We start from the raw sequence: 13,933 nt of genomic DNA on the forward strand, positions 1-13,933 counted from the left end.
GTAGAGAATCCATTTCCAACTTGGTTCTGCTGCTTATTTGCTGGGCCACCTCTATAGTTTGTTGCTTTTGTTTAAATGAACAATGTATCTGCCTACAGAATTGGCATATGTGCTGAGCGGGGTCCCCAGAGACTCCGGGAAATGCTGGAGTTGGTGACTGCTCAGATCCAGCTGGAAGCCAACTTGCCCACCACTGAGGATTTGGCTGGGCTGAGATGATAGAGGTGGTCTTAATGTCATGGCACACACGCCANCTTGTTTTTACCAGCTCCCTGTCCCACACTGTCCCAGCAGGAAGTGCATAGTAGATGTTTAGCTAAACTTGCTAAATGACTTGGAGCCACAACACTCAAGGGAAAGATTACCAAGATTTAACAGTCACCGTCTGGAAGCTGAGGGGATTGTCACNGGTTAGCACCCATGCCAAGGTATTCAGAGGGTTAAGGGCTACAAATGGCTAAGCACTCGACCAGGACCTCAGGCAGATACAGAAGNAGGGAAGGGCGGCCAAAGAGGCACACTGCGGTCTGCTCTCTGCCAAACACGGAAGGAGGCAGAATGACTACCCACGGTCAGAGATTTCTGTANGAGAAGCCACAGTGATGAGAATGCTTACGTCACTAGGGCAAAGCAAGCCTAAGAGTNACCTGCCTGCAGCAAGGAGATCATGTGGGAACAGGGACACTGCTGGAACTGGCCGGTGGGGCCCCTGAGGGCTTTGTGTCCCTTGTAGATAAGCACATGGGCTAACTGGCCTGCCCACTCAGAAGGGGCCCTGGGATCAGAACAGTGCCTGTGGTGTGGTGTGCTGTGGTGTGGTGTGCTGTGGTGTGCTGTGCTGTGGTGTGCTGTGCTGTGGTGTGCTGTGCTGTGCTGTGGTGTGGTATGAAAAAGATTTTGAGGGTCCTGAACAGTTTTCAGTCAGGCTACACCGAAGACTCTTTCCTGGCACCTGGCAGGCCCATCAGTTAAGGTTCTTGCCAAAGACTAATGTCCCTGGCAAATCCATAGCGTGATGACTCAGCTCTTGGGTGGCAGGGCTGACCTTGCCCTAGGCTATAGAGGCAGGAAAAGAAGTCCACAGAACAGGAATGTTCTGTGTCTCCCCTAAGGCTCTCCACCCTCTCTGGTCCTGCAGAAGCCATGAGAAATGATGGAATCTCAGGGTTTCTTCTCTTCTTAGAGACCCCCAGGTGCAGTTCANACTAAAGGAGATTCCAATACAGGATAATGGGCTGCAGGCCAGAGACCCTGAGCCCTGGGCTCAACCCCCANCTTCAACTGAGCACCAAACTGCTTCAGAAGCAGGTGCCACTAGTCTGGTGGGAACAGATGGTAGTNAATTCTTTAGTATTCATCTAGTTATTTGTATGTGTATCATGCGTGTATCATGCGTGCACNTATGTGCATATGTGCGTGGAGATCGGAGGACAACGTTCAGGGATCAGTTCTTCCTTCTAACATGTAGATCATGAGGATCAAACTNAGGTTGTCAGGTTTGGGGACAACTGTCTTTTATCTGCTGAGCCATCTCACCTGCCCAGGAACCCTGGTTTTAAAATAAGGGACAAATATGAATTATACTTTTTATTCATGCTTAACCTAAGGAATTAGACCAGAATGTAAANGACGGGTGAGCCACCCAGATTCTCTTTTTTATTATCGTTTTTATACTATTTAAAGATTAGTTTTCTTTTTATGTGNGCTGGTGTTTTGCCTGCATGTATGTCTGTGTGAGGGTATCAGATCTTGGAGTTACAGACAGTTGTGAGCTGCCATGTGGTGTTGGGAATTGAACCTTGGTCCTCTGGAAGAGCAGGCAGTGGTCTTAACTGCTGAGCCATCTTTCCAGATCCTCAGATTCTCTTTGTAGAAAAAGGTGATTGATGTTTTCCAGTCGGTATTCTGTATGACATAAATTATACGAATCACATGTTATAGGAGAAAATTATAGTAATCATAAATTCCTATAGTTAACTTGTGCCGTGAATCCTATAAAATAGCACATATTCACAATGTTCACTGATTAAAAAGGAACTAAGACTATCTCTCTACCGTATCAAATCATAATTCTTACATGAGAATTTATTTCATAATTAAAGTAGAAAACCCAGCTATATATATAAAGACTTAAATTATTCAATGAATAATTAATGCTTCCTTTTCCTGTCTATTTGTGTCTCCATGGACTGGACACTTAGTGTGGTTTCGTTCCTTTGGTAAATTTGCTTGTGACAAGTGTAGTGTTTCAAGAGAGTCTCTGAATTTGATCAAGTCTTTCTTATGGTATTGTAAAAACATGCATGAATGGGTGTTGTGCATGTTTGGGTGTATGTGGGTACACATGCATGCATGTGGAGGCCCAGAGCCTGTCTCAATTGCTCCTCTTTATTTATGGGGTCACTTGGGCACTGCAATTCAATTAGTGTTTCCCCAGGAAGCTTGGGTTGAAAAAAGAGACAGAAGAATGGGAGAAAAGCAAAAACGTCTCTGCTAAGCGACCTCACACGGAGGTCAGCAACTTACAAGACTGTCTTTTAAGGAGAGGCAGTGATGGCTGAGGGATGGGCAAGGCCATGCCTTGACCAGTATAGCTTAGTTATGTGTGCCTCTTGCCTCCCAGAAACCTAAAACCCAAAGGTCAGAACCCAAAGTCAGACTTGTCTCCCTGGGGTTGAGAGGCACTCTGTATACTGTCCCCACAGCTTTGTCCCCTACGTCCAAATTCTGTGTGAGACACGGGTGTTCCAAAGGGATGGTCAAGCCCCGTGGGCTTCCTGTGGGCTGGGGCACTGTAGGAAGTGGCCTGGTGTAAGCATGGGTCCTTGCCGGTGCTGACAGCTGAGTAAGAACATGCTGGGGTGTGGAGAAGATGCCCCCACATTTCTCTCTCCTCCTTCGGCCCCAACAGGAGCAGAGAGAGCTAGGGATGTGGACAAGGAGCCGACTCTAAACCAAACAGGACTTTAAAAGTCAAACAGAAGAGAATGGAACATCTCTCCCCAGGATGTCTCTAGCAGAAGATAAAGAAGTTTCAAGCTGTCATGGAAACAAAAGGATCTTTTCCATGAATGTGCCTTGCCCAATCAGAATGCTCCTTGGTCGGTTTTGTTCAGGTGGAGGCTGAGCATTAGACACAGAAGGGATTGAAAATGGAGCTCAGAAGCGGGTGTGACAGAAAAGACAGGAAAGGGGACAGAAAGAAGGAAGGCAGGCACAGGAGGAAGCGACACACAAGGATAGAGAAACTGAGGCAACACTGGGGAGAGGTGAAGGTGAACACCACTAATCTCCATGTCAACTGGACTGAACTGGGAACTGCCAGGGCATGAGTAGGGTACCCCTCTGGGTGTGTCTGTGGGGGCTTTTCTAGAAAGGACTGAGGGAGGAAGAATACGGGCCGTGCCATCCAGAGATGGAGGGCCTGGGCTGAATCCAGACGAAAGCAAAGCAGGCAACTGCCAGGGTTCTTCTGCTCACTGTCTCCTCCTCACAGAGAGAGGGAGTCCTAGCTGCCTACTGCCAAGCCTTCGTGGAGGACTGAATCTCTGGAAAGGGCCTAAAATAAAACCTTTGTCTCTTAAAGGTTGCTCCCTTGAGTATTTTGGTGCCGTAACAAAGTAACTGATGCAGTCAGGAAGAGCCCCACCCACATGGAAAGATGAGTCCTATGCCAGGGCTCCCCACAGGGCTTCAGGGTAAGGTGCCAGGGCCTCTGCAATGCCGACGAGTGCTCTCACTCCAATGTCAGAGAAGCCAGCAGTAGCAAGTGAGAAGGAGGTTCAAGCAAAATCACCCCCGTGGGCCGACAGAACCAAACCCAGGTCAGGTTTGGCTTCTAGAACTAGAGGATGTCAGGTTAAGTGTCTGTGCAGAGCACTCTCCAGCTCAAACACCTTACTTGGCCAGCAGGCTCATGAGGTAGGTGGAAGTGTTGGTGTCCAGTCTCAGAGGAGGCACCGTGACATAGGCGGCTGCGTGGGACCAGTCCTGGTGGTAGTAGTGCAAGCCCGTGAGCGTGGCGTGTGCGTTGGTGGTCTCGGCCAGCACCACCTTTCCTGGAAGAAGAGTCAAAAGTGTAACTTGGAAGCCCCTGGCCTATGACATGGCTGGGCTGTGGCACAGTTAAAGGAGCCGAGCAGATGGGAAAGGCTTGTCCAGCTCCCTTGGGCATGTAAAAGCCCAGAGCTTTTCCCATCCTGTTGACCCTGGGCGGAAGGACAAGGGTTTTGAGACTAGGGGCGGTAGAAGGGAATTCTGGGACTTCTAATGTGGTATGGATAGCTGTGGTAGTTAAGGCAGGCATGAGGTGCCAGGCCTAGGGGGCAGCCCGGCCTGTTCTCTGGGCAGGCAGGTGATTTGACAGCTTGGGAGCGTCTGGGGTGGGATCCGGAGCAGATTCGGAGAGTAGGAAGTCAGAAGAGGGGTTCATCCAGCAAGCTGGGCCAACAATCCGGCTGAGACCCCTCAAGGAACCTCAGTTAAAGGCGAGGGAGAAGGTGGAGCCCAGATGTCCAAATGTTATGAAGGCTGAGGCACGCATGGTGCTGGGTAACACCCCCAAGGTTCTACACTGGCTTTATTTCCCCTGAGTCACAAGTGCTCCTCAGGGGTCAGACGCAGGGTTCAAGGTGAGGAAGGGAAGTTGGGCCCACACAGTTATTTCAAGTTTGTCTTCCTCCACCTCCACCCTGCCCCCTACATGCCCACTGGAACCAGTTTAGCATTTTGTTAGTTGCCAAGGTAACTGTTAGTTCAACATAACAGACCAAAAAGCCACCACTTAAGACTTAGATCTTTTTACCTGACCTAGTCAAAGTAATAGACATTTCTGGAAAGCTGTTATGTGTGAAGAGGAGGACTGGGTCTCTCCTACTGAGCCAGGCTAGAGCAGGGCACCCCGAGGCACACAGTTACAAAGAAATCCGCGGCCATCCGAGGTCTCAGCAGCCCAGCCTGGCAGTGTGTTAGCTGATGGACCCTAACCCTTTTCCAATCCCAAGCACAACGTGTGCCTAAAGCTAGGAAGGACTCACCTTGCATTTTAGCAGCTGCAATGACATCACCAGCTGAGATACTAGACACATTGACCAGGTAGATGGGACAGTGAGTCTAAAGGCAAGAGACAGCAGGAAGTAGCAGTAACCGCCATAAAGCTGCCATGCACCCCACCACCCTTTTATCAGGCCAGCACCAACATGTATCCCTGTGTGCTGCTCAATACCCATCAGTAGATGATAGTTTGCACTTGGGATGCAGGGCTGTGGTCTGAGCACCCAACAGGATGTAGAACTGTGTGGAGCAAGGCAGAAGCAGATGGAAGCCACAGCACTGGGGTCCACCAGCAACCCAGGAGGTGACCTCAGGTTGCAGTTAATGAGTGTAAATCTCAGATTTTCTCTGATCTCATGGGCTTTTATTTTTCTTGTTTTATTTTATTTTTTGTTCATAAACATGATGACCCAGAAACAGTCACATATGACATCCGGTACCTGGCATCTTGATGCCTGTGGTCTGAAGGTCACCTTATCAATAGACAGAATAGACATACCCAGGAGAAAAGTCAGGCTCAGAGTCCAGACTGGACAAAAGCTGTCATATGATCGCTAGTGTATAGAACTGGGCAAATGTAGTGCACAGCTTAACTAATTCGGGCACATTTGAGCCAAGAACCAAGGAGCTGAAGGCTGGTCAGACCCTTCCTTATTATGGGCTGGGTGTCTATCAGGAAGTATGTGGTATAACTATGGAACAAGGTCCAGACATTTAAGGTGCTAACAGGACGAGTTGATTAATCCTTAGGGTTGGTTGATATCCAGCCTCCCTGTCTTCCATATTCCCAAACCACAACTGTGTTTACATCCTTCAGGGCAGTCAAGGTCATTTCCGAGGGACGGTCCCATGCAGACCCCTCATTAGAACTGTAGGGCTGGGGGGAAGCAGATATACTCTCAGTACAGATTGCTAGGCCCCATCCCAGTTTCTGATTTTTGTGGGTGAACCTGAGAGCTCACTTTTCTGAGACTGTAACTTTGACACATAACATTGATATTGTCAGCCAAGAACCAACGCCATTGGGAATCTGTCCTTCAGTGACATCTGCTGGGAAGAAGGGTGGCCGCCCGAGGCACACAGAGCTTTCCCTCGCTTTGGTCCCTCTGAGCCCCGGCAGCTGTCCAGGGCAGAGCAGTGTGATCCTGTCTCTGTGATTTCAGATAATGAAGTATCAGATCAGGGGGGCTGTGAGTCGCAGGCGAGGAAAGCATGAATTTATTAGTAAAGAACAAGGCTCTGATTTCTGGCGCCCTCTCTTGCTGGTTCCAGACATGCTCTGCCAGTGCCTTGTTAATGGCTTTACCTGAACGGAACCAGGGAAAGAAGCTTGGAAACAAAGGCCCAGCGGCAGGCGTGCGGTTAAATTATAAGTGAGTGTGCCATTTACACTCGAGCACTGACTCGGCTTCAGTGGCTTCATTGATCTAAAGGGGTGGGAGAGAGAGCTGGGGTGGGCAGGATGTGCACCACATCTCTGGGACTAACTTGTCCATTCCACTGGGGTGCTGAGAGCCACCTGTGGCACTGGCCTCTAGACAAGAACCATGGCCCTGGGCTGGTAAGATGGCTCAGTGGTTAAGAGCACTGACTGCTCTTCCAGAGGTCCTGAGTTCAATTCCCAGCAACCGCATGGTGGCTCATGGTAATGGGATCTGATGACCTCTTCTGGTGTGTCTGAAGAGAGCAATGGTGTACTCACATACATTAAATAAATAAATAAATCTTTAAAAAAAACCAACAACAACAACAACAAAAAACCGTGGCCCCAGGAGGATGGCAGCCACTTACCCGGTTGGCAATGGTGATGACACGGTGAGTGGCTTCTGCTTCCAGCTATTAAAAACAAAGAAGGAAGCACTGTTACCATCTCTTCCAAGCAGCTGAACCTGCCTGAGGGCTCTCTGTACAGCTGGGGCAGCTGACACAGCAGAATGGCTGGCTGCACACACAGGGGCTGGCTGTAGATAGGAGCAAGACCCTGGCAGGGGCCGCAGTCAGCAGGGTTTCCATGGAAGGAGAGTCCCAGGCTGGCCTGGACCCTGAGCCCTTTCTGTCTCAGCCTCATGAGAGCTGGGAATATAGTTTCTATATCACCCTCCACTGCTCTGTGTTCTAGGTTATGGAGAAAGGGGAGGTTGCTTCTGCTGGAAATGGTGAGAATGTCTGAACAGGGTCCTAGCACAAGAAGGCATTCTCTATTCTATCTACTGTGATTCTGCCAGAACATCCTCAGCGGCAGATCACTGGGAATCCAAGTTAGTGCCCTATGAAAGTGCACGCAGGGGTACAAGAAGAGGACAACAGGCCTTCCCTTCCCCTTGGCGAGATGTATGAATGACAGGGTGTGGACAGGCACGTGCTTGTTTCTGGTGGGAAGGGTTCAATTTCTTCCTCAGTTAGAATCTAGTGTCCACAATGCAGAGTCCTGACTTCGAGCTTAATTTTCTTCTAACACTAAAGGATCTGTCTGTCTCTTTTGTGTCCACATTCAATTCTGCATAAAGTGACCCCTGAAATGGTCTCTCCAACGCCTTGAAATTAGAATTCAGTGGAGCATGGCCGGGTTTACCCTGTCCTTCCACGGAAATCCAAGGTAGTCTCAGCATAAAGAAAGTTAATTGGGGGAGGGGAGCTCCCAGATGGGGATTTCACCTATGGGGTGACATAGTTTTCTTTTACTTATTTTCTGAGAGAGTGTCTCATCTAGCCCAGGCTGGCCCCAAACTCGTCATGTAACATATTTTTGACATCTCTTCTAAAAGATTCCATGACTGTTACAGTCTGAATAAGAAGGCCTGTTGTCCTCTTCTTTCCCATAGTCTCAGGATACTAATTCTTGGTCTCTACATAGTGGTGGGATTTCTGGAAATAAGAGGCAAGGCTGAGCTGGAGGAAGAAGGTCACTGGGGGAGGGGGCGGCCTTCTCTTGGTAGTTCTCTGGCCACTTCCTGTTTAACTCTTTGTTTACTGATTAATCATCAGGTGATCAGTCCTCCTTTGCTCCTGTCACTGTGAGATTCTGCCCGATGTGAAACGTCCACTAAATCTGTTGAGACTATAGGTATGAGCAATGATAAGTAACAACATCAACAACAACACAATAATAATTTTTTTTTCCCTCTCAGCCTTATTTTCAGGGACAGAAAGCTAACATATTCAGGAAGTCTACATGAGAGTAAAGAAGCCAACTGTGACACAGGAAGTTTCTCCTACCTCCTCTGGATGGCTGATCTCGATGCCTTCAGGGCCTGTGATACCCAAGTCTAGAGCCTCCTTAGCACCCTGAATAACAGCGGGGGAGAAGACAACAGAATTACAGGGGTACAAGAAGCTCCCCAACCTCAGGGGCAGTCAAGGGGGCTCCTAGGCCTCCTTCTGCAATGTACGTTATCCAAAGGAGAAGCTGGGGCCTCATGTAGGAAACATCTGATTCTCTTCTCATTTCTTAAGGACTGTGCGCTATCTCTTATTCTTAAAATACAGCCCAGTCATCAAGCAACAGCCAGCGGGCACCAAAGACAAACACCACTAGTCAGTTTATTAAAAGTTACAGCTGCTTCTCTGGAAATCTCAACAAGTATCTGGTACCAGCAACTCCTAGGACTAGCTTCCACCCAAGACAACCAAGGGCCCAGCCTTCGTACCAGAGAACAGATGTTTATGGCGTAACAGTTCTGACAGGGAGGCGGGGAAATGGAGCCCGACTGTTTATTTTCCATGGTTCTTTTCAAAAAATATTCTCAAGAGATGCTCTAAATTATTTTACTATAATAGAATTTATCATAATATTCACAATTTTCACCTAAGACTTAGAAACCTCTTGGGATTATATATGTATAAATAAAGTTTGTATTTCAGACCAAGATTTGGCACCCCAGATGTCCACACCTTGCAGCATTTTGTTTCACTACTTGGTTTAAGTGACTCTTGAAGGACAGTGATAGGCAGTCTCCACTGGCCCCACCCCCACACATGACCTCAGTTGCAGACTTGCCTCAGCCACGAGCTCCCCATTTTCAGCGTGGACCCGGGGGATCGCCCCGATGTCCCTGCAGGCATGAAACACTTGGTACAGCTCACTGTCTCGAAGCATGTACAAGTCCTTGTAGGTCATGAACATCTGGAAGGAGTTGACCCCCTTCTCCCTCACCAGTGTCTCCATTTCTGCTTTCACCTGGAGAGCAAAGTGCAAAGTCAGCATCCAGTAAGACGAGCAGGTGCTGGCCCAGTGGAGAGATGGGGCAGGCTGTGACCAACTGTGTCTCGGGTCCCAGGTCGGTGCTGTGAACTCCCAGTAGACACAGGCCACAGCTCTCTGCCTGAGCTGACCATTCAGCAGTACTCCCCACTAGACATTCCTGGTACCTCTTCGGGATATCCTGAGCACCGCAGTGCTCAGTTCAGGGAGTCATGGCCTTGGACTCTGTTGCAATTGATGCTCACTGTGAATGCTGAGAAATGGGCTCTCAGATAGACAGGACAGGTCTGCCCACCATCTTCAGGGACTCCATCTTCAGGGACTCCTAAATGCTTTGTTTGGGACATAGGGAAGCTGGAGTGGTGAAGGGTGAGGGTCCTGCATACATAACAGCTTCAGTCCCCAGCCAGCTCCGCCACACACCCGTCTGGACACCAGCCCCCTGGTGCCCTCCTGAGGTGGGAGTCCCATCAGCACTGTTACCTTGGGTGCCCACCAGGTGATCCCCACATGGAGGGCATAGTCACAGCAGACCTTGGGGTCAGCTAGAGCCCTGCACTTCTCATAGGCTTCCACAAGGGAGGTCTCCTTGTCTGGCAGGACGTGACCGATGATCATGGTGGTGCCTCCAACGAGGGCCGCCTGAAGGAAGAGGGAGGGAAGGTGGTCTTGTCACAGCCCTGCCTGCACTTAAGTCACCATCACAGAGATGCACGGTGTTCAGGTACACCCAGAACAACCATGGAGGATCAAACCCAGTAAGGCCTGCCCAGGGGAGGGTCAGAGCTGTGACAGGTGATCTTCTTTAGAACTCTGGGTTCAGCAAAGAAACCTGCTTCTTCCTCACACGGGGTTCTAGCCTGGGTCTTTGGAAAAAGCACTTAGCATATTGGGGAGCCCAAGCCTGGCTGCTACCTTCCCAGTAAGATTTCCCTCTAACTCGCCCAAGGATTTGTTTGTATATACCTGTTACAGTGGGAAGTCTAATCAAGTGTTCACATGGAAAATATGGTGATCTAGTTACAGACATGCAGTAAACCACAGAGTGCTTTAATATGGGATTTTAGAGATTGTTCTCTCACTTGTTTTGTTTGTGCATTTATCCAGACAGGGTTTCTCTGTGTAGCCCTGGCTGACCTGGAACTCACTCTGTAGACCAAGCTGGCCTCAAACTCACAGAGATCCACCTGCCTCTGCCTGATGAGGACTGGGGTTAAAGGCGGCGCCACTACTGACCAGCTTTTCTGTCACTTCTTATGAAGCAGTTTTACTTAACTTGGGAATAATAATAAATGGGTCGGGCCAGGTAGTGGTGGCGCACACCTTTAATTCCAGCACTTGGGAGGCAGAGGCAGGCGAATTTCTGAGTTTGAGGCCATCCTGGTCTACAGAGTGAGTTCCAGGACAGCCAGGACTACACAGAGAAACCCTTTCTCAAAATGCAAAACAATAATAATAATGTCGGTCAAAATTCACAAAGTAAAGTACTGTTTTGGTGTGGGAGTTGTCCAAAAAAAAAAAAAAAATCCATATCAGCCCCTTTGTCCTCATGTCCCCTCCCTGTGTTCATGAGCATAATTTGTCTTGTCTGGGATAGAGCACTTTTAGATTCCTAACTGAATTCACAGGCTCCACAAGATATTACTTTAAAAAAGTTTTTCCTCCCATCTTGTGGATATTTGTGCATGTGTATGTGTGTTTACATGTATGTAAAGTGTGGGTGTGTGTGCACGCCCATGCACAGGGATGTGCATGTGGAGGAGGCTCAAGGTGGATGTTGGGAACTATTCTCAATTGCTTTTCCATCTTAGCACTATGCAAGGTGTCTTGATCAAACCCAGAGCTCACTGATAATCAGTCTGCACAACCTGCTTGCTCTGGGCTCTCCTGACTCTGCCTCTCCAGGCTGGGTTCTGGAAGTCAAATAAATTCGATTTATTTGAGCAGGTAACTTTTGTGAACGTCTGAAGTGACATTACCCAAAGGTCAGGTCAATGTGCTGTTCCCAAATAAAACCCGGTTGTTATGATTAAAATAACCGAGAGAGGGGTCTTCACATGTGGGATAGCTTCACATGTGTTGGAAGAGAAAGCCAAGAATCACTAAGGAATGGTAAAGTACCCTTCTGATTAATTATCCTGATTCGGAGCTGGAGAGATGGCTCAGAGTTAAGAGCACTGACTGCTCTTCCAGAGGTCCTGAGTTTGATTCCCAGCACCCACATGGTGGCTCATAACCATCTGTAATGGGATCTGACTCCCTCTTCTTGTGTGTCTGAAGACAGCTACAATGGACACATATAAATAAAATAAATTTAAAAAATTATCCTGATTCATTCTGCTTTCCACTGGAGGAAAAAAGCCTGATGAAGCTGTCTTCTCCATAAAGTCAAATTCCCTGATCACAAACCAGAGATACTCCTGGAGACTAAGGCCAAGAAAATAAGTCAAGCAGCCAAACAACAATTAAGAAGGAAAAAAAAAAAAAAAAAAATCTCAGAGCCGGGATGGTCTGACTTCTTGCATTGCTTAAATGCAGCCAACAGAGGGCGGTAGCTCCGTGTAATATATGTAGGCGTGGGGATGGGGCTGGAGCCGGGGCTGCGCAGATTGTAGTTTACTAGCTGGCTTCTGTTCCCGGTTGCGCTGGAGCCTGCGAGGCTGATTCATCCTTACAGCAGGTGGATGTACTCCGTTTTGCCCTGTCCGCGTGCACATGGGGGAGTCTGATTTACTAGCAGTGCATAGCCTAAACTGTTTAGTTCTTTGGCTCTCAGTTGCTGGTCTTTGTGCCTCTCAGCTCGGCGGCAGCTGTCGGTGGAAAAGAGGGGACCGTGGAGACTCTAATGATAAAGGACTCGGGACTGTTCTTAACGCCCAGTACCCCAAGGCAAGGGTAAAAAAGGCAATTCATTTAACAAATCTCCAAATACTCCACAGTACAGACGGAGCTAATAAACCATTATCTCCTCTGAAACAGCTACAATGCAGAGAAACTGGCTTTCCCTGGAGCCCGCCCTACCCCATAACTTCCACCCTGGATGCATGCTGAGCACGCAGATCCAAACTTTGTCCACTGCTACAAAATACCACCCTTGAACCTAGTGTGCTGTGCGCACATTTGTGTTCGGTTCACTAAGAAGAAAGGTCCAGCCTTGTGTGATCCTGGAAGGGCTCTTGGCTTTCAGGCAGGGAATTCCAGAGACCAACAGTGGTCTAGGTATAGGCTGACACAGCTTCTGAGCCTGGTGGGGAATAAGTCCAGGCTGTCAGAAGCCCCAAGCAGCGTCCCCTGGAGCCACAGGAACTGAAGAGTTCTGGAGAGCATGCTGAGCAGCGGTCTTTAATTCTCCATCTACTGGCTGTTACCCAGGAGCAGCCACGAGCCCCCTCTGCACCTCCACATGCAGCCACACACATGTGCATCTGTACCTGTAGGGCCACAGTTGTGGGGCTCAGAAGAGCACACATTACTATTACTACCACTGCTACTCTGGGCCTCCAAACCAGAGTTCATAGGCTCAGCAAATCCTCCTCCCACCAGCTGCTGGCTCAGGGCCTACTTGGCACGCACGCGCACACACACACACACACACACACACACACACACGCACACACGCACACACACACACACGCACAAGCACAGGCATGCTCATGCACACGCACACAGCTGGCCTTTTAAACGGGCACAGTTCTGATGCCCAGGATGAATGCCATGGGCTCTGTGAACACGAGGACATCACAGATGTGACAGATCTTTTTATCGTCACCCCCCAGAAAGCCTTGCACAGATCAGCAGCAGAGCAATGCACTGTCGTGTTCCTGATGCTTTAAGGGGGACGTGTTTAAGGATGGGTGGCTGTGGGCCTGCCACACGTCATGACTACTTAGACCAACACCTTTTGCTTAGGTGAGCTGAAGGCAGCAGCACACAGCACAGCTCTCGGAGGCTGTGTTAGGGCTTCTATGGCTGGGATGGAACACACGAGCAAAGGCGGCTGGAGGAGGAAAGGGCTCCACATCACAGTCCATCCTCAAAGAAAGTAGGGGCAGGAACTCCATGCGGCGCTAATGCAGAGGCCACTCTGGCTCTTCATGGTTTGCTCAACCTGCTTCTAATACACCCCCAAGGCCACCTGCCCAGCGGAAGCACCACCCACAGTGGCATGGGCCCCCCACATCCACCGGCAATCAACATGGGCCCCCCACATCCACCGGCAATCAAGAAAACGCCCCACAGGCTTGCCCACCGGCCAGTCTGGTGGGACATTTTCCCAAATGAGTCTAGCTATGCCAAGTAAAAAAGACACAGCCAGCATAGGGCCTAAGTCAAACGTAACAGGGCACTGCTGCCGTGACTGAAGAGCAGAGTCAGTGCGTTCACAAGACACTTGGAGCTATGTTAAATCACACACAACACAGGAGGAAGCACACCAAGTGCATGGTTGACGGCTGCTTTGAAGTGACTGGTCCTGAGTTGTTTTCTTCTTATTTTCTAAAATTTATTATATCAATTAATTAGTATACTAATTTTACAACATACGCTGAAAGCTATGTCATTTTTATACGATGCACTATACAAGTAAGCCTGGAAAAAGCTAAAACTAAATTTAGTTAGCTGTATTTCCATGTTTAAAAGATGATAGTTATAGATTTCAGATGCAGAGATAGGCACAGAAGA

At 48.9% G+C, this 13,933-nt stretch overlaps 1 protein-coding gene across 1 annotated transcript in view; it reads right to left on the bottom strand.

Annotated features, from left to right (window-relative positions):
• The window catches only part of Dpysl5 (dihydropyrimidinase like 5), a 47,890-nt gene that overhangs the window by 11,349 nt on the left and 22,608 nt on the right, over positions 1-13,933 (bottom strand). The window contains exons 2-7 of the mRNA XM_021202309.1: positions 9,737-9,895; positions 9,050-9,229; positions 8,269-8,337; positions 6,844-6,888; positions 5,037-5,112; positions 3,902-4,058 (exon numbers count right to left, since the gene is read on the bottom strand). Of these exons, the coding sequence (XP_021057968.1) occupies positions 3,902-4,058; positions 5,037-5,112; positions 6,844-6,888; positions 8,269-8,337; positions 9,050-9,229; positions 9,737-9,895 (686 nt within the window). The remainder of the gene's footprint in view (positions 1-3,901; positions 4,059-5,036; positions 5,113-6,843; positions 6,889-8,268; positions 8,338-9,049; positions 9,230-9,736; positions 9,896-13,933) is intronic.

This window comes from Mus pahari, chromosome 7 (assembly GCF_900095145.1).
Source record: "Mus pahari chromosome 7, PAHARI_EIJ_v1.1, whole genome shotgun sequence".
NCBI classification, from domain to species: Eukaryota; Metazoa; Chordata; class Mammalia; order Rodentia; family Muridae; genus Mus; species Mus pahari.